Genomic DNA, 27,289 nt, shown 5'->3' with positions numbered 1-27,289 from the left:
AGGGAGAGGAGCAGAGAATGGGGGTGAGTGCACGGGGCCAGTGGGGGAGGGGGGAGGGGGGCTGTCCCCCAGCTAACTCCCCATCTCAAGGGCCAGGCCACCTGAAATGGCCAAGTGCCTGCCCCAGCTCCCAGGCCCAGCCAGGCCGGCCTGGGTCCTCTCTGGGGCAACAGGCGGTGCGGTGGGTCGGGGGAGCCTTCCTGTGGGGGTGGGAGGCGGGGAGGGGGGATTCCGGGGGAGTAGGGGGCGGTCTGGTGAGTTGAGAGGCCGCCTGGTCATGGGAAAAGCAGGGCCTTTTTCTGGAGGCTGGGCCGAAGCCACGGATTCAGCCGGCTGCTGGACCGTAACTTGGATGCTCTGGGGACTCGTGAAAGCCCCCCGCCCAGCAGTGGGGCCCAGGGACCTGCATGTTGATGAATGCAGCCCATGCCGCATCGGGCGCTGGACCTCCAGGCCCATTCATGGGGGCTCAGTTCCCAGGAACTCTGGGTGGACGGGCCTTTATCAGGGGACCCCCGCTAGACGAGGCTCTGTTCTGCAGTTTCTAAAGGAGTTTTCTTGTCTTTGTTCCCAGGGCAGGCGCTCAGGGAGCGCGCACGCGTGTGCACGTGTGTGTGTGTGTGTGTGTGTGTGTGCGTGCGCGCGCGCGCGCGTGTGCACACGAGAGAGACAGGCTGGCTGAGGGGCCAGCCCGGGGTTCCTTGTCTGTGAAATGACCAGGCTGTCCCAGCTCACCCACCCGAGGCAGTGACGCACTTTCATGGGGCAGTAAGAGCCTAAGACTCTGGGAGGGCAGGGGCACCTGGGGACCTGGGGACGGAGCCCCTGTGTCACTCCAAGCCCAACTGTCCCGCTTCTGACGGTCCGCTCTGCCAGGGCACGGTCGGGGTCCCGACAGCTGCTCTGACCCGCCGTGGGGGGGCAGCATCGTGTTGCAGGTGGAGAGTGGAGGCTGGTTCCCCACAGACAGACAGACAGACAGACAGACTGCCCCGCTGCCCCTACCCACTCGGGGAGCTGCTGGGAGACCTTGGGGAAACTGTGTTTCAGAGCCTGGGGTCGTCGTTATTCTGTCCCTGCTCTTCTTTTCATCTGTTAAAGGATTGCTTTGCAAGTGTCGATTTGCAAACGTTTGGGAAGGTGGTATTTGCATACGCATCCCAGCCTCTGCCGCATTGTGGGGGGGAGGGGGCAGCGTGGGGTGCGGAGCAGATGCCACGCACCTAAGAAATCCTGCAAAGAAAGGTCTCTGGTCAGGGGCAGCTGGGTGAGCTCAGGTTTGCACTGGTGTGGATTTGCAAAGTCACCCCCCCAAATCCCTAAGCAGCCAAAGGCTATAGGACAGCACACCCCGTGTTCCCTGCAGGGCAGGCCAGCCAGGGAGGGGGCTCCTGCTGGGAAGGAGGCACATATCCCCCTCCCCAGGATACTTCCTTCAGCTCCAGACACAAACAGAGCCAGGCTCCCCGGCTCTGGCCCCCGCATCCCCACGTGAGGAAGTGGGCAGTGGGGTTTCGGGCCACAAGGTAGGGGCACGAGAAACAGCCCCCAGGGTGAGCCGCTCGGTGAGCCGCTCCAGAGTAAACAAACCCAGCCTTTCGGAGAGAGGAGTCTTTGTGCCCCTGAGGCCAAGGAAGTTCACATTTGTGTGAAAGGCATCACAGGAGCCCGGCTTGCCTAGGTAAGGCTGCCCCACGCACAAAAACCCCCTTCAGGCTGGGCCTGGCCCAGGGAGCGTTTTCTGTGAAATTCGGGAGAAGTCAGGTTTAGCCAGAAGTTTTTGCAGGGATTATTAACCCCTAGAGACTGTACCACTGCTCCTTCCCAGCAGTCCTTGCCAAAGTCCATAAAACACACGCCTAAAAAATGTGCCTGAAGAGCAGGCTGACATTTTCTATATATTTCTTTAAAAAAATAAAATAAAATAAACGGTTGCCAAACTTTTCAGGAGAACCCAATTAAACCCGGCAGGGGTAGCCCCTTCCCCTGCCAGGGCACTGACAACGGAAAGGCCAGGGTCTCCCCTGGGGGTGTCTACCCTGGGGGGAGGGGAGGGGGGCTTGATTCCCGCCCATACTCTTCCAGCCTGTTTTTCTCCCTCTGTGGGTCTCCCTGCCCTGATGGGGGGCCGCCTGCGTCTCTAGGAGGGAAGCTTCAGGGTTTCAGACAGGACGGAAGGGGAGGGAGGCCCCCGTTTTCCACCCGCTACTGTGCTGGGTTATTTATCTGTGTAAGCGGCTCCGTCTGCCTATCACGACTGGGTGTGTGCAGATGCTTTTCTGATCAGGAAACTGAGGCATGGGACTGCTCAGGGCCTTGCCAAAGATGTGCACTCCATGTCCACTCTGGAGCTGGGTGTGTGCTCTCAAGATGGCCAGCCTCTCGGGGTGCCCTCCCCACCCCACCCCACCCTGGAGGGACAAAAAAAAAAAAAAAAGGCCAATACCTTGAGCAGGTCTGGTTACTTCTCTCCCTCCCACAAGCAGGGGAGGCCCTCTGCCCCCACGGTGATGTGGGCCTGGCAGCATCAGCCCCTCCGCCCCAAAGCCTGGACTCCTTCTAGAACATGACCCTATCCCCAAGCTAGCACGCGCTGTCAGTCTGTCCTCTCTCCAGAGCCAGGCACCACAGCTGGTGGGCCTGCTATCACATGCTAAGACTTACCTCCTTCTGTTCTGGGACTGGGCCCATTTCCCTCTGGCAAAGACAAGGCCACAAAAGACGCAATCAGCGGTTTCCAAGCCATGATTGTGGACCCCAAACCCATCACCAGTACACTCAACCCGGGGATGCTGCCACCCCCTACTCATAGATTCTGGGGCGACCTGGTATTGGCCCCTCGAGGGCAGGGCAGAGTCAGTGGGGGCCCTGGAGGAAGCCCCCCCTCCCCAGGCGTGTGCTTGTGGCGTGACGCAGTCAGTGCACTCACCCGGCGCAGGGCAGACAGCCTCAGTCCTCGGGAGCAGAGTGAGAGGCCTTCTCAGTGAGAGGAAAGCAGACCCAGGCAACCCAGGAGCCCAGGGCACTAGAAAGGGACAAAGGAAAGGGGGTGATTAACATGTGTCTGCTTTGGTGAATTCTAGAAAAAATGTAAAACATTCTCCTGAACTTGGAAAACGTGCCAAAAAGGCATCCCACTTATGGGGACTGCGCTTTGCCTGACTATTGAATGACGTGTTGGGGGGAGTTCAGCGTGGCCAGGCTAAGGCTCTTGGACCTCATCCCAGAAGCTCCAGGAAGTCAGAGGGAGGATTGAAAGCAAGACAGTGACAAGGTCAAAATGGCATTTTAGGAAGATCAATGAAAATAAACTTTGCAAACCATCCAACCCACCTCCAAGAAGCTGGGATAAAGCTGGGATATGCTTACAGATTCAGCTATAAAAACGCTTGTTGTGAGGCCATGAGCAAGCACAAAACACGGAATGGCTTAGGTCCCTTTCCACGGGCACCCGTGGAACAAAATCGTAGGAATACAACCTCGGTTCCTGACATGCTCATTTATCTGTGCAAGGTCCAGTTTGATCTCATGTATTTATTTTTATTTATTTTCTTAAATAATACAAAGCAGCGGTGAACCTGTGACCCCCTCCCCACCCTCCAGATGACCAGGACTTTGACCAGAGCTCCTATCTGGACCAGATCTTCCCGGGGCCACCCGCAAGCCCCACCCCGCCCCGCCCCCGCCCCCGCCCCAGCACACTTACAGCTGGGATTTTCCACAATAGGAGAGGGTCTAATCAACCAGGGTGCATACATACCCCGGAATATTAAACAGCTCTTAAAAAGAATGAAACAGCCGAGACCTATTGTCTTTTAATGGACCTCAGTATTTCGCACAGAACTGGATTAATCATGAGCCTTTGTTCATAATCACATCGTCATCATCCGTCCAGGCATGTCCCTCTTTTATTTTGCTAATTGACGCATCCATATATTCATTGGTGATAATGTTATAAACACTCGGGAGCCCGCTCCTGAGAAATTACTTACACCTGCCCCGCACGCCTTGTCCCGTCCCGGAGGGGGAAGGACCTGGGGCTCCCGTGACAGCAGTGAGGGGGTTAAACCAGCCCGGGTGTGTTCAGATGACAGGGTGGTACTAAGGTGCGTTCTAAGGCACGGTGTCGATCTTGATTATCTCCAGGCAGATTCCTGAGGGAAGAAAAATAAGCAGAAGAAAATGCACACTGCGATGTAGCTTATGTAAAAAATAAACAAAATCGTGTATTTTAAAGGTCTATTTATATACATACGTGAAGGCACGGACAAAGTATCTGGAACTCCGCACCTGAAAGGGGTTAACAGCAGCAAATATGCTGGGGGGTGGGGGGAGCTGGGCGGGAGGCGGGGAGGGGGACACAGGGCTTTAGCTCTTATCCGCAGTGTTGGATTTTTAGTAATGAGTCTATTAATTTTCCGCGCATTCCTTGCATAATTAAAATAAACACTTCGCATGGGTGTTTTTTTTTCTTTTTTGGTTTTTCTCCTTTGTTTGTTGGGGGTAGGGGGAGTGGGTTGTTTTCCTTTTTTAAAAAAACACAAGGAGGAGCATTTTGGCTGAAGGCCCAGGACGGGGTACACATCCCCAAAACAAGTTCTGCAGACGCGGGGATTTATTTTATCCCCGAGATCGTTCCTCTTTTAATTTTATGTGTTCTAAAGCCGGAGCCCTGGGGGCCTCCCGGTGGCGTGTCGGTGACAGGAGGCCAGCAGGTGTGGGCCTGCGGGCTGCGATTTCTCAGCCGGGATCGCGCAGATCCCGGCGGGGGTGTCTCCAATGCACCCATTGGGGAGGACTTTCCTTTTCGGTCTTTAAGAGGCCCCAAAAGCGAGTGTCCTGGCCCGTGTTTTCGGGGATTAGCTGGCTGGAATGAGAACTTTGGGAGAATGTTACATGAGCTAAGCCTGGGGAAGGGGACACACGGGCCCTCCGGGGAGCAGCGGCCCCGAGGCTCACATGCGCCGTCAACAGCCGCGCGGCTGGCAGCCGGGGCCTCGCCGTCCCCTGACCGCTAGATCTCAGCGCGGAACCCCCGGAGCTGCCTTTTCCCCACCTCTCATCAAGGGGGAGTGCGGCTCAAGGCTCGGGGGCTTCTGACCTGTTGGTTCCCGGACAAAGGGGAGCTACCCCACAGGTCTTCGCTGGCCTCCCTTTGTGATCCCCTCCCCAAGACACTTCAACTCCGGCTTGCTCACTGAGCTCCGGGCTCCACTCCCCCAGCCCCCTCCCAGCTGTCAAAGCCGTCAGAATCCCTGGGCAGGCACTGGGCTACGCGCTAATGGCAGCAGACACCATCTCAGTCTCATCTGAAGATGGAGACACAGAGGCTCTGAGACGCCCCCCAGAACCCCAAACTAAGCCAACGTTCAACCCCAATCACTGTGAGCCCTTGTCTGGTTTCCCCTGGCCTCCCTCTGCACAGATCAGCTAACTGATCCATGGGTTCGAGTCTCCCCTCTCCACAGCACAGACAGGGACCTTCTAGAACTTTCCTCCCCTCTGCCGGGCAGTTATCTATTTTTGACCATGACTTCGTGCGGAAGAAATGCAAGCACAGGTTAACCAGCCCTGCGCCAGCATGAGCAGCTCCTAATCGCCTTTCCCGCACTTGAGGCTCTGCTCTTTGTTACCCAGAATTTTCTTTTGGCCTGGGTTTGGTCCTCGTGAATACTTTAAGGTATTTGTCATGGTTTTTCAGATATGAAATATGGTAGGATAAAGACAAATAAAATACAGTTCCCGGGCTGCTGTCACCTGCCTCCACCTCCGGGGGCCAGGGTAATTCAACATGGAGACGTTCGCTGCTTGGGAAGGCCTCGTAAATCTAGGCACCACCCGTCCAAGCCATACAGCTAACTCAAGAAAAGGCTCTCCAGATCCCAATGCTGACCCCCGACTGTCCCTGCTCCCCTCGACTTCCCTCTGGGTGCTATAAACACAAGAAGGGCTTTCCAACAGGGAGGGAACAGATCCGCCTCAAAAAAAGAGTGATTTTTATCTGCGTTGAATACCTACTGTGTGCCAGACATGTTCCATTTTATTTAAGGTATCAATGTCTATAGAGGGCAGTCCCCATCCTCCAGAAGAGGAGGGGGACTCACTGTCATGTGACCAAGGTCACCCAGGGGAGTTTGTGCTCTCTGACCGCCCCCCACCCAGCAGGCTCCTTGGGCTCCCCTTGGAGCCCCCACCAGAAAGGTCTCCCTCTGTACATGGTCAGAGATGTTAACACCTCCCGTGATGACATACATAACAGAGCCACAGCATTATTCTGGATTTTTAATTATAGTATCATATGAACGCGGTGTCAGGTGTCTACCTACCCAGAACCTATGTGGTGTAAAGACAGGGCGTACATACCTGGTCTGCTGGGAGGTCAGCCTAGGAGGCCCACGTCCACCCTGCTCTGAGCAGGGGTGCCATCCCAGGGGGCAGCCGCGGCCTGGCCTCTGGAATCCAGAGCTCACTGCCCATCCAAGGGGCAGCGAGCCTCCCCTGCAAATTACAGAGTTCAGGTTAGCTCCATCCTGAGCGGGATACACATTTACAAATGATCCAAACTTACAACTCAGAAAAAATGAATTCACATTGCAGACCTTTCTCTTTGATCCTGGGCCAGGCATCTGCTCTCCTCCGGGGGGTGGGGGGTGGGGGAGCGCGGTCTCACCTCCAGCCGCCTGGAAAGGGAGAAAGGAAACCACTCAGAGTTCTACCCACCTCTCAGGCCTCACCTGCTGTCTGCAGCCCCACTGTGTGCCAGCAGCAGGCGGGATGAAGGAGTAACACGTGCATACAGACACCAGGGTTAGGACAGAACAGCACAGGGGTCCCCCTGGACAGGCTCCCCCTGGACACGGCCCTGGGTGAGGGAAGATGCTACTTAGAACCAGCCATGAACTTGAAGCTCAGGGAGCTAAGAGATGTACTTGGGGTCACACAAGGGGCCCAGATCCCAGACTCACATCAACTCTGGCCCTTGCTGAGAGCAAAATGGGGCCGGCAAGAACTGGGGTCTTGCTGAGAGCTCAGGAGCCCACAGGGAGAGCTGATCGGATCAGGAGCACGGTTCTGGACCTCAGGGGGTCGTGCGCTGTCTGAGGCCAGCAAGAGGCACAGCCTTCGTCAGGCCTCGTGGGAGAAGAGGGTCAGGCCTCCTAAAGATTTGAGGTTTGCTTCTGAGCCTTCAATTCCTCTTCTGAAAAGCTCTTAACATAAGAGCTTCAGTATCGTCATAAGGATTCAAAGAATTAGGACGGTGTCTGGCACATAGGAAGTACTCAAAACAGAGGGACCCCCAAATGGAGGGACCCCCCAAGGGACTCAAAACGGAGGGACCCAGTAAAGTGACTCAGCCCTGGGACGGGAGCAAGGAAGAAAGTGTGGGGTGTGCCGTGGGCGACGGGACAAAGTGCACGCAGGACCCAAAGCCTGGACTTTTCCCTAATTAGAGAAATAAACGTATCCAATCACTTTGTAGGAAGAAGCAAAGAGTCTAGCTGACAGCGGGACCCAGGGACTGAGCCACTGAACGCTTGCGTCAAAGGTAAGACTTGGGGTGCAGGTCCCATGCCGACCTCCCCCGGGGGCGGCAGCTCTCTGGGGGACGTGCAGAGCCTGGATGACCCAGGGGTGGGCCGGCTGGATGGCGCTTGGGAACAAAGGTGAAAGTGTTAGTTTGTCTGCAGGAAAAACCATGACATGGGGGACACAGTACCTCGTTCAAACACTTGAGCGGCTATAATTAGCAGGTCCAGGGCCAGCTGTCCTGTCCCTCTGCCGACAACCAAATTAGCCAAAATGAGCTGGCAATGACCACATGAGCTTTTCAGGGAGAGGGAGGCACACATGAGGCCCCCGTTCCTAGGGAGGGCCTGGCCTTCCCGTCGGGTCACGGGGCTGAGCACATGGATGCCACGGAACAAAAGTGGCTGACGGTCCCTCGGGGCACCCAAATGGCTGCTGTTTGCCCCCCACCCCACCCCACCCCAGGGTACCCGTTCCCTGCTCTGCAACCACCGGTGGAAGGAAGCAGGAAAATCTGGCTTTCCACACTGCTTCTTCCTTCCTGACCTGGGTTCTCTCAGCGCCACGAAACGGGGAAGGTCGGTGGGAGCAAAGTCAGGGTCTGGAGGTCAAGCTGCTGGGGTCTTGCCTGACACAGAGCAGACGCCGGGAAAACGTCAGTTTCAATAAATAAATACTAATTACCCCTGTCTGGACGGCACCCTCCTCCGCGTGTCGGCACCCCGCCCCTCGCTAGCTTCGGTCCCCAGCAACCTGCTGCCCGGAGAGGGGGCGCCTGGTGGTCTCAGCTCCCTTGCGACAGCCACTGCTAATTAGGGCTCCCAGGGAAGCCGCAGCAGCCCCCAGGCCCTGGGGTGCTCACTTGCAAGGCGGAACGCCGTGGCCACACGGAGTGAGTGGGGACATTAAAGTTGACCCAGGCGTGAAAGTGCTGAGGGCTGACCGTCCAATTACAGCAGGTGTTCCGACACTAAAAATCACCAGAGTCTTAGTGATCATCACAAGCCCTTCCTTGTTCGGACCCCTTCCAGCTGACAAAGGGCCCCCCTCCCCTGGGAAGGAAGTCTGCTTCCCACTCTGGCCCGACTTCCACTCGCACCAAGGCCAAGCCCCCCTTGTTTGCCTCAAAGCCCTCACCCCTCTCCTAGGTCTACGGCTCCTGGCCCGTCTACAGAGCCAGAAGAACACCCAGCCCAGAAGGACCCCACGAGGGACAGAGTCCACTGAGACCCTCCCAGCCCCAGCGTCGCACGGGGCAGACCCTGGGAGGAACCAACCATGACTCACATGTGGGGAGTTCTCTGTAAATGAAACAGTGAGAGGACCCCCCCAATCCCTAATACTATTGTTAAATAGTACAAGGACCCCCAGCTTCTGGAATTGAGGCAGGGTGGGGAGGGGGTCCCTGAGCGCCACCCACACAGCCAACCGTCTCCCTTCACCGCTGCTCCCCAAGTTACCCCCAGGCCCCTCCCAGGACCCCAGAGCTACAGGAACGAAATGAAAAGACACACATCCCCCGCCCAAGCCCGCCTTGCAGCTCTGGGGAAACTGAGGGCCCAGGAGGAGAAGGTCACGCTGAAAGTCAGCATGGGTCCCGGGCGAGCAGCTGGCCAGCTCCTTCCCTGCCCGCTTGCCTTGAAAGGCAAGAGCTGCCCGGGGAGCAGCTGATTGGCCTGGCCCACTTGGGCAGCCCAAAGGAGAAGGCCGCTCTCTGATGTGACCCCTCTCCCAATCCCTCCCACGGTTATTCTGGGCAGAGTGATCCAGCTGCCCCCAGAGCTGCCAGTCAAGCAGGGAGGGGGGCGGGGGGCACAGGGACCCGGCCACAGGAATATTGCTACGTCAGGGACGCTGCCCTCAGACGGCTCCAGGAGGCAAGGGGCTGAGGAAACTTTTCCAGAGGGTGCCCCCTCCAGCCGCTTTGAGGTTGAAGGAGAAGCCCTGGGGGCCCAGCCCCAGCTCTGGGGCAATTCCGTATCTGCCCTGAGTCACGGCAACCCCCTCCAGGCACTGTTTTTGCAGTGAAACTGTTTGCCAAGGCCCCAGGCCCCGGACCCCCAGGGATGAACAGCGGGAAGCCACTGAGGCTGGCTGCGGAGGGTCGAGTGGGAAGGGTCTCGTGGCTCTAAGGCCCAGATGGTCGTAATCCACGAGGCAGGGGCAAGCAAGGAGCCCACGGGAGTCGACAGAACCCACCCGAGCTACTCCTGGGCGCCCAGGGAAATCCCAACGGCAAGCGCAGGGGGAGAGTGACCGCACACTGGTCCACACTGGGGAACCAAGGAGCCCAGCCGTAGCCCGACAAAGGGAACATCTTGACCTTGACACTAGTTTAAAAAATGGCAAACAGCCACTCATGTGCCCAGGTGCCCACTCCCACAGCAAAGCTCCACGGGTCTGGAGCAGCGGAAGTAGCCCGTGGGGGACAGTCACTTCCAAGTCACCTGGCCCCCCGGACGGTCAGGCTGTGCCCTCCAACCCAAGGGGCTCTGAGAATGGCCTGGAGGCAGGCCAAGGCAGACGAGGGTCTTCCCCTGACCGCAGCCCTGACGTCCCTTTGGACAGTCCAGGCGACTGGCACCACAGGTGTGACCACTAGTGTCCAAGAGGCCAGGGAAGGGGAGAACGTGACAAAGAAGCCCCACTGTCCTCGGTCCCCTCCGCCCTCCTGCCTCTGCTTTCCTGGCTCTCCACCTTCCTCCTCAGCAACACGGGCTGCGTACCCCCCTCCCCTGTCCTCACCTCTCCCCGGATCCCCGCCCCAGGCTCGAATCTGATCCTGAATACCCCTCATCTCCTCTTCCAAGCTCTATTTTTAAAATCAGATTTCCTTTACTGTACAAGCGAGCCGACAGGGCGAGGTATTCGCAGAGGGATGGGCCCCCCCGCCCCCCCCCCCACCCAACCCTTCATAGACTCACGTTGGCAGCCCTGACCCCAATGGGCCACTTGCTCAGCGGCAAGCAGGGAGCTGACCCGGCCAAGAGGGCTCTGGACACGGGAGGTGGTGAGGCCCGGGTGTCTGTCTGTGAGTGTCGCGGTGGGTGGAGGGGCAGAGGGTCCTGCTGCAGGACCTCGAGGTCACTTCTGACCTGCACCAGGATCACGCAATCCTGATTTTGATCTCGAATTTTTTTTCTTTTTTTTTTTTAATATAAGGTGAGAAATGGCCAATCAAGAGAGAGTTCTTAAAAAATTGCCTTAAGGCCTGAGACCTGAGCATTTAACCCACTACATCTGTAGGATGGACCATATTACCCTCTGGGGAGCCCAGAGTAGAGACCGGGCAGCCTCTGGGCTGTACCCCCTGCAGCAGGCGGCCGTGCGGAGGGTAGGAGTCAGAAGGAGGCCCACAGCCACTGGAAAAGAGCCAGAGAGGGAGGCCAGAGACACCTGCACTCTGCAAGGCACAGGCCCAGCAATGCCCAGTGTCTTCTCAAAGGGGCAGGCAGCTAAGCGCAGGAGAGCCTCGAAGGAGACGCTCAGCAGCAGTAGAGGGAGACCCCCTGGTCTTGCCCCTTGGGGACCCTAAACTCACCTCCAGTGCAACGTTCAGCATGAGGGCGTGGTCCGCATCTCCACTGCTGGTGACGTTTCCTCGGCAAGGCACGCTGCTTCCCTTTCCTCCCGCCGGGGGTCCACACACAGTGCCTGGCTCAGAAAATAGAATCAGGACACACTGCTGTAATGAATTAATGAAATGTAGGCAGAGGAACCAGCTTAACAACATAAAAAGATCCAGAACTATAAAATTAAAATGAGATGGGGGACAGGAGGTAAGAAACCCCATCTTTGAGGGGAACAAGACACTGGATCGAGAAATTAGAGAGGATGAAAGATGTCGGTTTCATGCAAAGGAACTGAGGCTTTATTCCCTAAATAGTGACGAGCGATGTAAAGACTTTTCTAATTATAACAAATACCTAGTCCAATTTTCATCTCATGCTCAGGTATCTGGATTTTAGGCTTTGGACATGAAATCTGAAAGGTTTTACACTGAGAACGCCGTGATGAAAGACGCCGAGATGTTGAGACATGTTGTTATTGATGAAAATACAGGAAGAGGTTTTAAGCGGGATTCTAGGAATAGATTCGGGGTTTAGGGGTAGCTTTATTTTGAGGAGTGACTGGAACAAGTTTTTATATCATGCTAAGGAGTCTGGATTCTTGCCAAAGGGTCTCAAGCAATGTGATGGTGAGATTTTTGCTTGTGGAAGATAAATGTGCAGAAAAACATGAAAAAAATGTATTTTAAGGCTAACAGCTTTGGACTTTATTATACAGGGAACATTGAAAAACGAGAAAAATGGTAAGAACCACCAATTTAAGTCTCCTGTAAAAAACCTTTCACTTTTTATCTCAAGGGCGGGTGCCAATGTCTGACTTTCAGAGATTCGATGGGTGTGGACACCAAAGTTGAAAAACTTCAATCATTAAGAGTTACATGATCAATGCTGGGAACACGCAAAGAAATCTGAAATTTATTTTGAGGCTCTGACATGACTGGAGTTTGTTAAATGCCTAGAAATTTGATTTTAGCCAATAAAAAATTCTGAGAGAGTGACACGGTAAGATTTTTTGGAGTGGAAAAAATAATATGCGGTGAAATTACAAAATTCACATTTTATGCTAAGAATTTGGACTTCGATTCCCTAATTTCACGATGAAAAGATATTGTTAAGATTTTAAGGCGGAATTACAGGATCAAATTTTATATGCTGTGCTAGGAAGTGTGAACTTTATTTTAAGGGATGACAAGATCGAATTTTTTTATACCATGCTAATACGTTTGGAATTAAGCCAAAAAAGGGTTTACAAGAATGACAGGATGAGAGTCAGGGTTGTTGTTTTTTTTTATAGACCGGTCTGAAGATAAATTACATGGAACAGCGTTGCCTTTTATGTTAAGTACTTGGGACGTTATGTTAGAGGCAACGAAGAAAACTTGGAAAGTTTTAAATTGGGAGTTACATGACCAAACGTATCGCGTTTTGGCAGAACTACAAGAGTGGGTTTTTATGGTAAAGATAATATGATCAGATTTTTATAACATGCCAAGGAGATGTGATTTTATGTGAGAGTCGAAGGCGTGCGAGCATATCATTTTGGGGAGGGATGTGATCTCATTTTTGAACCCTCCTGCAGAGGTGTTTGGATTTTAGCCAGTGAAGGGTTTTAAGGAGTGACTGATGCAAGTTTTGTCTCCAGGGAAATTAGCTGGTAAAATATATTCTATGCTAAGGTGTCTGGATTTGATGAAGTAGATAATGAACGCACAACCAGAGCACAAAGGCGGCGCCCCTTGGCACGGGTGCTATCTCTCTGTACTTTATGTTGAAGAATTGGACCATTTATTGGACTCATTTACAGTGGGTGATTACAGTGAGTGACAGAAAGGTGGAGCAGGTCTTAGGCAGAGGTTATGGGACTGGATTTACACAGCTAAGAAGTTCGGACCCTATTTTGAGGAACAACCAGAGTACATTTTTGTGCAGTGCTAAGGAATTTGGATTTCAGCCATTAACAGTGTGTAAGAGAGCGGCATGGTAAAATTTCTGTGTTTGATAAGAGGAACGTGCAGAGAAATGATACAGTAGTATGTGCATTTTGGGCAAAGTGGTTTAGATCTTATCTCATAGGTGATTAAGAGATATCATAAGGCGTTAAGCAAAGTTATAAAACCAAATTTATGTACCCTGCAAGGAAGCGTGACCTTTTGTTTGGAGGAATGACACGGTCAAATTTGTATATAATGCTTAGAGGTTTGGAATTATGCCCATCGAGAGTTGAAGAAGCCGCCTGGTAAGATTTGGGGGGTTACAGCCGTCGTCTGCAGATGAATTACACAGTAAAACTGTTTTTATTTTATGCTGAGTGATTGGAACTTTGTATTTTAAACAATGAAAAGAAACTTTTGTACACTTTGGATAGAGCAGTTTATGGGACAACTTTCCTGCATCCTGCTAAAAGTGTGAGTTTTCATGCTAAGGAGTGTTAAGATCAGGATTTCGTAACATGCCAAGGATATTGGATTTTAGATTGAAGACAGGACAGGTGAATGAGTTCATCATTTACGTCACCAAATTCATAAATATGCTAAGACACAGATTTATATGGAAAGGGGTATAATCTAGGTTTTAAATCAACTGGCAAAGGAGTTTAACCAGTAAAGAGTTTCAAGGGTTTTAAGAGCCATCCTGAGATTTTCTAGTTTACATTTTAGCCAGTTAAGACATCTAAGTTTTAAGGGCTATATAAATTTTATATTTAAAATTTTCAATTTAAGCCAGTTTAAATTTTTAAGTTTTAAATTTTAGCCAATAAAGTGCTTTAAAATTTTAAGAAATATACAGGTTTCACATTTAAAATTTAAAATATTAACCAATTTAAATGTTTTAATTTTTAGCCAATTCTAATTTTTCCAGATTAAAATTTAAATTTCAGGGGCATCTGGGTGGCTCACTCAGCTAAGCATCGACTTCAACTCTGGGCATGATCTCAGAGTCCTGGGATGGAGCCCCATGTCGGGACTCCCCACTCAGTGGAGACTCTGCTTCTCCCTCTCCCTGGGCCCTCCCTACTCCCACGCATGTTCTCTCTCGAACACTCTGCTCTCTCTCTCAAATAAATTTAAGAGAGCCTGTGCTCTCTCTGTCTCTCTCTCTCAAATAAAATCTTTTAAAATAAAATAAAATTAAAATTTCAGCCAATCTAAATTTTTAAATTTTAAATTTTAGCCAATAAAGTGTTTAAGAATTTAAAGAGATATGCAGGTTTCACGTTAAAAATGTTAAATTTTAGCCAATTTAAATATTATTTCAATTTCAAATTTTAGCCAGTTTAAATTATTCCATTTTAAAATTTAAATTTCAGGGGCACTCATGTAGCTCAGTTTGTTAAGCATCGGACTTTGACTCAGCTGAGTCATGATCTCAGGGTCCTGGGATGGAGCCCCATGTTGGGGCTCACCACTCAGTGAGGAGTCTGCTTCTCCCTCTCCTTCTGCCCCTCCCTCTGCTTGTGCTGTCTCTTTCTCAAATAAATAAATAAAACCTTTTAAAACAAAATAAAGTTAAATTTCAGCCAATTTAAATTTTTAAGTCTTAAATTTTACCCAATAAAGTGTTTTAAAATTTTTAAGAGCTAATACAATTTTCATGTTCAAAATTTAAAATTTCAGCCAATTTAAAGATTTCAATCTTAAAATTTAAATTTCAGTCAATTAAAATTTTTTAATTTTAAATCTTAACCAATAAAGACTTTCACGAGTTTTAAGAGATATACAGATTTCATATTCAAAAATTTAAATTTTAGCCAATTTAAAATTTTCCATTTTTCCATTTTCAATTTTTGCCAATAAAGGGTTTTAACAGTTTTGACACAGGCGCAGATTTTATATTTGAGATCTGAACTTTGAGCCAACTCAAATTTTTCCATTTTAAAACGTAAATTTCAGCCAATTCAAATTTTTCAATTTTCAACTTTAATCAATTAAGTGCTGAAGACACAGATTTTTATTTCTAATAGAGGAGTCTGCCAAGGAGTTAGTCTCATTTTATGTTTCAATTAGAACTTCATATTCAACCTTGGAATTGTGCAGCAGTGGCTCACCGGTTACAGGACTTCAGTGAGGACAAAGCAGTTCACTGAGGTGCCCAACACGCTCTGTGTTCGCGCTGGGGCCAGGGGTGGGCGTGACGGGGATTTTAGGCGACAGAGACGTCACGCTAAGGTATGTAAGCTCTACCTGGAGGAAGGACGCAAGCAGAATTTTCTCTTATTCTAAGGCCTTTACATTTTAGCCAGAGAACGATTTGGGGGAGTTTCCGTGTCAAGAATTGTTGTCACATGGCTTGGATTTAATACCATGAGCAGCGAAGGAACCAAAAAACCTTTTCATCAGAGGCTCTGTGGGGTGGAATGAGCGGCCACACTAACAGGAATGTACTTAATTCTGAGAAACAGCAGATCGGAATCGTCTATCTTGTTGGAAAGTTTGGGTTTCAGCCAATGAGGGAATGCCTTCTTTTCAAGAGATGGGCTTGGTGGCTAGGAGGAGTACTCAGACATAACAAAAGGTGTTAAGTGTAGAAAGAGGGATGACCACAGAGTGACTGTTTTGGATAACCAGAACTCAGTTTGCTCTCCCAGCACAGACGACCTGTGCAAAATAACACCACCCAGGCAGCTCTTAAATTCAGCCCCAGCCCACTCAAGCCACCCGTGACCCTACTGTGAAAACCCTATTCCGAGGCCATCAGAAGTCAACGATACCTCGTGCCCTCCCCTCCCAACCCCAAGACACTACCCAGCTCTCCTAGAGATACCCCTAGGTCGGGGAGAAACCAGCCAGTAACAGAGGGGGGTTTATGCCACCACCCAGAGGGGGGTTTATGCCAGCCACCACCACCACCCCGCCCCGGGAAGACTGAAGGGGCAGGTAAATATGATTGCTTGTACATGCGGAATTGATGCCTGAACCCCCACGAAGGGAGTGATCCTGGGAAAGTGGCGATCTTAGGAGGGGTGCGGAGAGGATCTGCACATCCCCCAGGGCTCAGAGCTGGGGAGATTGGAAATTGACAAATGAGTAAGAGAAATCGGCAAACTTTCCAAGTGAAGACCAAGTAAGCCATGGTGTGCAAGTCTCTGACACACAGTAGGGACTTTATCAACATTTATGGAAAAAAGAAAAGCCAGACCTCTATATCCGCCCTCCTCCTGCCGCACTGGCCCAATTTCTATTGCGAATCTAGGGTAGGAAGTGAGAGCTATTTTAGGCTGCTGATGCAACCAACGGGATGGTGGCCAACTGCCCATTTTCTCCTCTTCCCCTGACCTTGTTAAACAGTAGGCATCTGCTAGAGATTCCCACTTCACAACGGGGGGGCCAGGCTGGCTCCAGGGCACCCTGCCCACCAGGGACAACTCTGGATGGCACTGGCATATGACCTCTGTGACTTTGGGGTGACCCGCTGACCAGGCACAGGTGCCGGGGGAGAAGAACTGGCCAGCGCCTCCTGCCAGCTGCCGGTCTGCCACAGCGGCTGCACTGGGCCTGTGGCTGCACAGAATTTATGGGCTGTGAATTTCTCACAGCCATGGGGGAAGCAGGCAAGCCGGACGGGCCAAGCGAGCCTGGGAGAACAGGAAAAAGGTCAGAGATAGAGTGATGTTCTAAGCGGGGCAAGGGAAGCTCTCCCCAGTTCCTCTCCGTTCTGATGAGCCGGGCATCAGATTTGTCCCAGAGAAACTAAACCTTGACCTCGTGACTCCCTAAACAGCTGCCTTTCCTCCCCACCTGTCCTCCCCACCCCCAGGTTCTGATCTCTGCGGTCCTAGTACCTGACCGGACGCGTCACGACCTTACCAGTCTTCAGAGAACACTCCTTTCCATCCGACGAAATGATAGAACCCTCTGAAGACTCATTTGAGACGATGATGGAGCGTAAGAATCCATCATCAAAACAAATGGAGTCCTCCGAGGGCTCATCCAACACCACCGTGGGAACACCAGGCAGCGGCGCGCAGGAGGCAGCGGGGGCGGCCAGCGGCCCCGCCCAGGAAAGGAAAGAGCTGCCCATTGATCTCCGCCAAGACATGGAGGAGCCATCCAGTGGCCCACATAGGGAAATAAAGGATCCACCCAATGACCTACTCCAAGACCTGGAGGAGTCACGCAACGCTGCACATCAGGAAGTGGGGGATCCGACCGGTGAGGCACCTGGCGGAATGGAAGAAGCATCAGTCAACCCCTGGGGAGCCCAAGACCAAGAAGTCAATGACACTGACCTGGCCAACATGGAAGAGGAGGAGAGCCCCGAAGAGGATTCCGAGACTTCGGAGATCATGGCCACGGTGAGATCCATCATCTCTCTGTACCTCCGCATGCAAGACCTCAGAGAGCAACAAAGGGTAGCAGAAGAGATCTTGATGGAGGGGATCAGTGCGGGCCGACTCCCCGTCCCATCCAAATTCTCCGGCGACCGCAGAGAATACCACGAGTTCATCGTGCTCTGCCAGCTGATCCTGCAAAGCTACCCACGCATGTTCTACAACGACCGCCTGCGAGTGGGGTACGTCATGTGCCACCTCTCGGGCATGGCCTTAGAATGGGCCAAAGCCCTGGTGGAGGAAGACAGCCCCCTGATTGACGACTTCCCGGCCTTCCTGGAGGCCATGTCAGGTATGTTCGAGTACCGACAGGCGCTGCGTGTGGCCGAAGACGCCATGTTCAACATCAGGCAGGGGAGCCGCCCCGCCATCGAGTACATCAATGAGTTCCGGGGCCTGGTACCCACCTTGGGCTGGTCGGACGAGGTCCTGCAGGCTCACCTGTGCCAGGGCCTCAACGAGGAGATCAGGCACTACCTGTTCCGGGTCCCGCAGCCCGACTCGCTGGACAGCCTGATCGTGCTCGTCCTGCAGATAGAGGAGAAGCTGGCGGAGAGAAGGGCCATGCTCAGGCTGCCCCCGGAGGCCCGCCCACGGAACCTGACCTGGATCGACTCACCTGCCCCGGAGAGATGGATGGTCAGCAACTGGATGCCGTGCCAAGCCCGGCCCACCGTCAACCGCGACCACCTCTTCCTGCTGCTCCTGGTCAGGGTGAACCCCTACCACAGCGTCGCGGTCCAGGCCCTGGTGGACTCAGGGGCGGGCGGCAGCTTCATGGATGAGAAGTTTGCCCAGGAGCACTACGTGGAGCTCTACGAGAAGCCCCACCCGAAGATGGTCCAAGGCGTGGACGGCTCGCTGATCGGCGACGAACCTGTCTGGCTCTACACCGAGCCCCTGGTGTGCATCCATCAGAACCACCAGGAGTCCATCGAATTCGACATCGTCCCGTCCCCCAACTTCTCCGTCATCCTAGGCATCGACTGGCTCCGGCTCCACACCCCCGAGGTCGACTGGATCCAAGGCCGCTGTACCTTCCACTCTCCCTACTGCCTGCAGAAGTGCTTCCGCCCGCCCCCACCATGCATCGCGCTAGAAAGACATGCCATCAGCCTGCTGCCCGGACTGCCGCCCCTGTACTCCGACCTGGCCGACGTGTTTAACCCGAAGGAAGCAGATGATGAGACTTCCGACCAGCCAAGCTCAGACGGATCCGATGATCTTTCTGAATCAGAGCCCTCTGAGCTTCAGCAGGCTGGAGACAGTGATCACAGCGAGACCTTCTACGAGTGTCCCTCCATCGCGCCGTGGGAACCTGTGGGTGCCGGGATGCAAAACAGCGCCAGGCCGCGGGACGAAAGCTGGAACCCAGACAGCATGCTGACTAACAGACAAGACTACGTACAGGTGATCCCAGAACTATTCGACCAGTTACACGGAGCTACGTGGTTCACAAAGCTGGAGCTGCGGGGGACCGTCGTGGAGGAGGGCATGAACATAAACCAAGCAGAGGATGTATGGAAAGCAGCATTCGGGTTTGAGCCCCAAGAGATGAAGAGCTACCGGCCCTTCCCGCTATCCTCAGACCCGACCATCCCTCAGAACGTGCTCCACTTTATCCTAAAGGACATGCTCGGCTACTTTGTGCTCTCCTACGGCCGGGACGTCCTGGTCTACTCCATGAGCCAGGAGGAGCACTTCCAACATGTGCGCCAAGTCCTGGTCCGCTTCCGACACCACCACGTCTACTGCTCGCTGGACCGGAGCCAGTTCCACCGGCACACCGTCGAGTTCCTGGGATTCGTCATAACCCCCAAAGGGGTGAGGCTCAACAAAAGCATCGTGAACACCGTGACGGGCTACCCCACCCCGGGCTCCAAGAAGTCCCTGCGACACCTGATTGAGTTCATCCTGCCCTACCAGCACTTCGTGGAGCGCTTCCACATCATCATAGAGCCCCTGGCGCGCCTGCTGCTCACGGAGGACGCCTTCTCCTGGGGGGACGACGAGCAGGGGGCCTTCAACTGCCTGAAGCGGGCTGTCCGCAGGGCGCCCCTCCTGCACCACCCCAAGCCGCAGAACCCCTTCTACTTGGAGACGGGTGTCACCAAGACGGCTCTGCACGCGTCCCTGAGCCAGAGAGACGACCAGACCGGCAGGAGGGTGTCCTGCGCCTTCTACTCCCGCAGTATCTCGCCTATCGAAACCGACTACTCTCAACTGGAGATGAAGATTCTTCCAATAAGGGCTGCCTTCATGGTGTGGTGCCGCTACCTGGAGAACACCGAGGAGCCCATCATGATCCTTCTCAACACAGAGGATCTAGCCTCTCTGAATAATGACAGGCTCACCGTACTTCTCCCCGGGCATTGGGTCTTCTTCTTCTCCCACTTCAACTTCGATGTCATGGAGCGGCCGGCCCAGGACGGCGGCCGCCGCCTGCCGCCCCCGAGAAACCTGGGCCACGGGGCCCGCACCAGGTCACCATTCAGCCCGGGAGGGTCCCCGGGGGCTCGGTCCCTGGATTCCACAGAGGACGAGGAGGCGGAGGACACCCCCGCCCAGGGTCCCCCGAGCAGGCGGAACCTCCAGCAGGAGTTCCTGGCTCGGATCCCCATCGACCAAATCCTGCACAGCGTCCTGGCCCACGTCAGCGTGGCCCAGATCCGAGCGGTGGTCCTGCACTTCTTCCGCGGCCTCCTGTTCTGGAAGGACACCCTGGCCGTGGCCGCGCTCCTCGTGCTGCTCAAGCTCAAGCGGCGTCTGGCGCCGCCCGCGCGCGCCCGCGCCCCACCCCGACGCTGGCTGCGCCTCGGCCAGGCGTCCGCGCTCCTCGCCCACGGCAGCGGCCTGGCCGCCACCCTGGCGCAGCTCCTCGCCCCGGCGCCCCCGCCCGCGGGCCCCAGCGCCGTCCCGGCGCACGAGCTGGCCGCGCTGCTCCCGCACCCCGGCTGCGCGCAGCAAGGCGCGCTGCTGCCCCTGAGCCGCCGGGGCCTGCAAATGAGCCCGGGCTTCTGGCTGCTGCTGTGCGACTTCTTCGGCGTCCACGTGGGCCACCTGGACGCGGCCCGCGCCCCCCCGCGGGGAGCCCGCCCCCGGGAGCTGCACGTCGCGGCGGATGACGATGTCGTCTTGCGAGGAGCCCTGCAAGGCGACCTGCAACGTTGCCGTCAGCGCGGCCTGCACGACGGCCTGCAAGACACCTCGCAGGACGAGCGGGACAGCGACGTGAGGGCGGCCCTGCTGCCCCGCCTGGGCCTCCCCGAGCCCTCCGATGTCCTGGCCTTCCTGAGCCGACACCCACCCCGCGGCCGCGGCACCGCCGGCCTGGCCGACCCCATCTCCCAGGAGCTGGCGGCCAGGGCCCTGATCCGCTTTCTGACCGCCATCTCCGCCGGCGCGCCCCCGGCCCCCGGCCCGGAGGCCGAAGCCAGGCTGCGGGAGCTGCCCCGCGGCGGCAAGGACCAGGCGAGCCCCCAGTGAGGCGCCTCCCGGGCTCTCCTCTGCCCCCCACGACCGACCTCGGCCTCTCCTTCCCGCCTCCCCGTGCCTCGGCCCGCTTCGCTCAGACCTCCCGCCTCCTTCCTGCCACTCCCGACCCAAGGGGAACCCACTTGTGAAGGGCAAAAATTTCTTCAACTCATCAACCAGCAACATCATCTGTGCTAACAACGGACTATCCAACCATCAGAGACCCAGAGCCAGCTCAGGGCTACACAACCACAGTCCCGTCTTAACTGCCCAGGTCCCAGGCTTGCAGCTGGGAGTGCGATCTGTGAGGGAGAGCGCAGTGGTGAGCAGCGGATGACCCCATGCCCCAAGGCCAGGTGAAGGATCAGGCAGAGCAGACGCAGCCAAGCAAGCAGGTGCCGGGGACCCCCCTCCCCGCCCGCCCGGAGTGACGAGTGGCCACCACGTGCCATCCTGGGACACTGACCTCGGGTGCTCCACTGACTTCTACCTCCACCACCGGTGCTCCTGCTCCCCCTGGGCTCCCGCCCCCCCGCCCCCGCCCCCCACCCCGCTCACACCTCGTGGAGCGTTGTGGCACCGCCCGCACCCACCCCCTGCCAAGCAAGCCCACCCCCACCCTCTGGTTCAGCTCCCTCGACCCCGACTCTGCCTGGCCCTGAGCTCTGCCCTTACCTGGACAGCGCCTCTCCACGGAGCGTCCGACGTACCAGTACTCACCGGATTCGCGTTCTCCAGGGTCCCCATGACTCCCCTGGACACTGAGCGGGGCAGCCTCACTTGGCAGGGCTCCCTCTCCCCTCCCAACACTGACAGCACAGGGACCCGGAGGTCCACGACAGGGGAGAGGGTTCCAAGAGAGACTGAGGAAGGCCCCAGACACCCACCGGACTGTGCTGAGCCACTTCCTACCAGACCACCGCTCTCTGCCACGGGGAGGAGACCCCCCCTGCTTTCCCACCCCCTTGCCTTCCCTACCCCCAAAATAAAGCAAAATAAAAGATGATGTGACTCTGTGGTTTGTTCGGAAGGTAGATGGTGGAGGGCAGGAGGGCAGCATGGAGGAGGGAGGCAAGTGGAGGGGGGGCTGGGCTCGCCCTCCAACACCAGCTGGGATGGGCGGGGCAGGAGGACACTGGGAGCTGCCTCCTCCCGAGGGTCAAGTCTCACCTCTGGCCTGGGCCTAACTCCCACTCGGGACTTGCTGGCTGGGCAAGCTGTTCTCTGCCCCCTAACGTGGAGGGTCTGGGAACAGGAGCCCCAGCTTCAAACAATCCCCCCTCTACCATCCCCAGGGGAGGCCAAGGTCACACTGCCCTGAAAATGGCAAAATGGCTGCTGAGAAGGGGGCATACTGCCCTGGAGAGGGGAGGGGGCTCCCTGGGGGGATGCAGGCAGAGAGAGGGTGACACGCATGCACTCAGGGCCCATCAACCCATGGTCCAGCACCTTCAGCCTGAGGGCCCCCTGCCTGGCCTCAGCGTCACCAATCCAGCAGCAGCCCCCCACCCTCCACACTGGGAACCTGGGGCATGGTGGAAGGACCCGGACCACTCCCTGCACGACCAGGACCCTCACCTAGGGGCGGGAGTCTGGGCCCTCACACAACACCCCACACCCCCCTCCGACCAGGTCTGCCCTTGACTCTGCCCCCCGTCTCTGCTCCCCACTCTGACCCCCACTCAGCCCTGACTCTGCTCCCCACTCTGACCCCCACTCAGCCCTGACTCTGCCCCTCACTCTGACCCCCACTCAGCCCTGACTCTGCTCCCCACTCTGACCCCCATTCAGCCCTGACTCTGCTCCCCACTCTGACTCCCACTCAGCCCTGACTCTGCTCCCCACTCTGACTCCCACTCAGCCCCTGACTCTGCCCCTCACTCTGACCCCCACTCAGCCCTGACTCTGCCCCTCACTCTGCCCCCGACCGTGGCACCATGAGATCACCAAGCAGATCTCAGGTTCAAAGGTCAGGGGCTCTGCAGGAGCCTGACACCCCACCCAGCTCCCTTACTGGCCCTCCCCTCCTCACACCATCCTACGGAAAACCATGGCCCCCACCGGTCCTCAGAGTTCTACAGGCTCTGTAGCCGCACAGCAGGCTCATGTGTTGTGCCCTCACTGGTCCCTGGGGGACAACAACTCCCCCCTCCATCTAACTGAGGCCTCTACCCCTGATAGCAGCACCAAGAGACCATGGTCAGGATCCCCAAGTGCAAAGCCAGGGGGGCTCAGACCCACCCCCACCCGGGCCCCTGCTGGCTGGCTTCAGCTTCCTCATCTGCCACTGGACCCCACAGGACTCACAAAGAAAGTGGTCAGCACAGCGGCACTCAGGGTTCTGGTCCCCCAACCCTTCACCCCAGGGAACCTGCTGGTGGCTGTAGAAGCATCAGGAACAGAGCCAGGACTGGGGACCCTCCCCAGTGGCCTCTGCTCTGTCACCAGGGGCCACTCCACCCTTGCCACACCCACCATGCGTGTCTACCATGGTGCCAGAACCAGGCCCACTGAGGGCTGACAGCCTGGCAGCTCTAAGAGCCAGGCCACCACATCCGCCTGCCCGCCTAGCACCCACCCCTTACTGCAGCTCCTGGAGGCCACAAGTGGGTCCTAAGGGTCAAGATCAAAGGCTCAGCTCCCGGACCCCAGTCTCCCTTAGTGGCCCTGACCCTGACTTGTAGGTGGCCCTGGCTAATGGCTGCTCATCTCAGGCCCGCTGCCTATCATCGAATGGGGAACAGGGGAAGACAAAGGAGTTTGAGGGGCCACATCCAAGGGCCCAGATGGCACTTCTGGGGGCTCTCAAATTCCCCGGTGGTGAACAGCCATGGGACACAGCCTGGGGTCACTGTGGGGAGTCACCCCCAGCACTGGCCCCCCAACTCAGGCCACCCCTAGGGGGTCCCAGAGGCTGGAACCCTGCAGGCAAACTGCATGCCTGCTGGGTAGGGGCTGCTCTGGGGGCCTGGGGTGTGGAGGGATGACCCTTCATGGGCCTAAGACTCAAGTCCTGCCGAGAACATGGGGGGCCAAACAGAGAGCTTGTCACCCATCAGCCCTCCTGTACAGAGGAGGGGCAGATGCCCACCAGGGTACATGTATGCACGCACACGCACAGGGACTAGCAGGAGAGGCCTCCGCCTCCCGCGCCAGCCGACAGCAGTGTCCCTGCCTCACTGTGTCCCCAGCTGCAATCCCAAACGATGAGACTTTATGCCCACTTACAGACAAGAGGGGCAGCTCCCAGGGCCTCAGAGAGCTACTGACAGAGCAAAACTTTTGGGTGTTTTTGAGGTCCCCGCCTCCCTAGAAAGAGTTTTAAAAAAACAACAACAACACAGAATACAAACCGTTTTCCTCCTGGGGAAAAAAAACAAAAACCAGAAAACAGAAAAACAAAAAGGAAAAGAAAGTTAGTATTAGGTGACAACTGGGGTGGGTGGGTTATGACGTCGCAGACCCTGCAGACAAGGGAAATGACAGGCATCAGAGTAGCTGTGGACAACGGGTCCCCAGTACTTGGGCACCAGGCCTGCGCCATGTCCTGCCTAAATGTGCCCAAATCCCACCAGCCCGGATCACCCAGCAAGCTCCGGCAGCACCAGGACCGGAGTAGCCCCGGGGTCCACCCCACGGAAGGCAATCAACCCCTCTTGCCCCCTCCCTTCCCTGCCCACCACCCCCACAGCCAAGCGCTCCAGCCATCAGGCCTGGCTCGTGCCGGGCCCGTTTCCCAAACACGCAACCGCGCACACGGACGGCTACTCACCACTCGGGGCCAGATGCACGCGCCCCTCCTGCGGGCGGCCACAGGTCGGATGCGGGGCCTCGGATGCGGGTGACAGGAGCTCAGCCAGCAGCCCCCACGCTGCTCCCACAGTAAGAAGAGAAAGACAGCCCAGTCCCGCCCTCCACACCCCACGGGCCCTGAGGCTGGGCCGGTGGGCAGCCCCACCAGGGGGGATCTCGGACCCAAACAGGGACCCTCGTCCTGACCCCTGTCCTGGGCCTTCTTCCAGAACAGAGGATACATTTCAGAAACACCTTCCCCGTAGGATTTCTCACGGACCCCCGGGCGGCCGGAAGCCAGGCCGGGGGGAGTTTAGCGCGGCCCAAAGGCAGCAAAAACCAGCCCTGGAAGAGAGAGGCCCCAGGGAGATGGCAGAGCTCGGGCCGGGGGCCCCTCTGATCAGAGCAGTCAAGAGCAGGGACAAGGAGGAGCACCGGGCGCTGACCACTTCCAAAAGGCCATTCCTCACAGTGAGGCCTCAGGCCACCCACCAGAGTCACCGAGACAGCTGGTCGAACATGCAGATTCCGGGCCTCAGAAAGCTGGGGTGCAGGGGCGCTGGAGAACTACCTGCCTACCCCTGGTGGCACACTGCCCGCTTCTTGGAGCATCCCTGAGAGGCCGAGACCGAGTCCTGCCAAGAGGGGGCTTCGGTCTTGCGCGTGTCTTGTCCGGCTCCGGTGCCTTCCACCAACAGAGGCACAGGACGTGCCGGACACCTGCCGCGGCCCGGCTCATCAGGCAGGCCTGCCAGAACCCAGCTAGCCCTCCGAACGCCGTGAAGGACTGGGGAGGGGGGTGAAAAGGCAGGAGGAGGGGCGCGGAGAGGAGGGGGTGGGGGAGAGCCATGGCCTCTCATGACCTGCCCCGGTGGCTTCCTGCTGTGGCCAGGGCCTCTGTCCGCCCCACCACGCCATGGGTCTCCCTTGGCTGGCTGCGCTCTGGCTGATGGGTGAGTGACTCCAGGAGCACAGGGGCTTGGTGCGGGTCACCCGCTGTCCTGCATGGAACCTGAGTCAGCAGGGGAGGCAAAGACAACAGGCCAGGGCCGAGGGGGAAGGGCAAGGAGGTAGGGAAGGGCTCAGAGTGCACCTGAGGGAGGAGCGACTCGGTGTGACACATTGGGAGGGGACTCAGTGTGACAGGTGAGGGAGGAGGGGCTCCATGGGACACGTGAGGGAGGAGAACTCAGCCTGACACTCGAGGGAGGAGGGCCTCTGGGTGACAGGTGAGCGAGAGGTGTCTCAATGGGACACATGATGGGGGAGGGGCTCTGGGTGACACATGAGGGGGGTGGGCTCAGTGTGACATGTGAGTGAGGAGGGGCTCAGTGTTACAGGTGAGTTAGGAAGGACTACATGTGACACAGGACAGAGGAGAGGTTCAGTGTGACACATGAGGGAGGAGGAACTCAGTGTGGCCCTGAGGGAGGAGGGGCTCAGTGCGACACATGAGGGCAGAGGGGCTAAGTGTCACATATGTGAGAGGAGGGAATCTGTGACAGGTGAGCGAGGAGGGACTCATTATGACACATAAGGGAGGAGAGACTCTGGGACACATGCGAGAGCAGTGTGACTGGTGAGGAATGGCTCAATGTGACACATGAGGTAGGGGCTCAGCATGACATGTGAGGGAGGAGGGGCTCCATGTGACACATGTGGAAGGAGTGTCCCAGTGTGGCACATAAGGGATGGAGGGTTCCATGTGACATATGAAGGGTTTTGTGTGACAAGGGAGTGAGATATGTCCCAATGTGACACATGAGTGAGAAAAGGCTCTGTGTGACACACGAGGGGGCAGGTTCAATGTGACATGTGAAGAGGGACTCAATAAGACACATGAGCAAGGAAGGACTCCACGTGACACATAAGGGAGAGGGGCTTAGTGTGACGTGAGATGTGTCTCAATGTGACACATGAGAGGAGAGGAGCTCAGTGTGCCCATGAACAGGGAGGGCTTCCGTGTAACAGGTGAGTGAGAAGTGGCTCCGGTGACATGTGAGGGAGGAGAGGCTCAGCACCATACCTGAGGGAGGAGGGTGTCACCATGACATGTGAAGGAGGTGGGGCTCAGTGTGACATGTGGGAGGGTCAATGTGACATGTGAGGGAGGAGGGGCTAAGTGTCACACAGTGGGAGGAGGGAATCTGCCACAGGTGAATGAGGAGTAGCTCAATATGACACATGAGGTAGAGGCTCAGTGTGACACAGGAAAGAAGAGGAGCTCAGTGTGACAGGTGAGTAAGGAGTGAGTCAGTGTGACATGTGAAGGACCAGGGGCTCAGTGTGACACGTGAAAGAGAAGGATTTTACGTCACAGATGACTGAGACATGTCTCACTAAGACATGTGAGGGAGGAGGGGCTCTGTGTAACACAAGAGAGAGGAAAGGTTCGGTGTGACACATGAAGAAGTAAGAACTCAGTATGACACACAAGGAGGAACTCAGTGTGACACGTGAGGGAGGAGGGGCTCAGTGTGACACATGTGGGAGGAGAGTGTCAGTGTGACATGTGAGTGAAGAGTGGCTCAACATGACACATGAGGTGGGAGCTCAGTGTCATACGAGAGAGAGGAGGGGCTCTGTGTGACACGCGACA

At 55.9% G+C, this 27,289-nt stretch overlaps 1 protein-coding gene, 1 long non-coding RNA gene and 1 other non-coding gene across 25 annotated transcripts in view; 1 reads left to right on the top strand and 2 right to left on the bottom strand.

The window, feature by feature from the left end:
• LOC131836991 (uncharacterized) overlaps positions 1-6,513 on the bottom strand; it is an 84,883-nt gene extending 78,370 nt beyond the window's left edge. For all 23 annotated transcript variants that reach the window (XR_009355873.1, XR_009355883.1, XR_009355879.1 and 20 more), the window contains exons 1-3: positions 6,364-6,513; positions 3,993-4,154; positions 2,930-3,025 (exon numbers count right to left, since the gene is read on the bottom strand). This is a non-coding gene — a long non-coding RNA (uncharacterized LOC131836991). The remainder of the gene's footprint in view (positions 1-2,929; positions 3,026-3,992; positions 4,155-6,363) is intronic.
• LOC131837303 (small nucleolar RNA SNORD112) lies at positions 3,818-3,894 on the bottom strand. Its single transcript, XR_009355965.1, has one exon. It is a non-coding gene; the product is annotated as a small nucleolar RNA SNORD112 (small nucleolar RNA).
• A 10,422-nt stretch (positions 6,514-16,935) lies between the features above and the next one.
• On the top strand, positions 16,936-21,219 carry RTL1 (retrotransposon Gag like 1). Its single transcript, XM_059179717.1, has one exon. It carries the CDS (start codon positions 16,936-16,938, stop codon positions 20,908-20,910), a length of 3,975 nt encoding a protein of 1,324 aa, XP_059035700.1. The 3' UTR covers positions 20,911-21,219.
• Positions 21,220-27,289: the final 6,070 nt, after the last annotated feature.

The sequence above is a fragment of the Mustela lutreola genome, chromosome 7 (genome assembly GCF_030435805.1).
Source record: "Mustela lutreola isolate mMusLut2 chromosome 7, mMusLut2.pri, whole genome shotgun sequence".
Lineage (NCBI taxonomy): Eukaryota > Metazoa > Chordata > Mammalia > Carnivora > Mustelidae > Mustela > Mustela lutreola.
The sequence above is the reverse complement of the archived record's forward strand: the minus strand, read 5'-3'. Positions and strand labels throughout refer to the sequence as shown.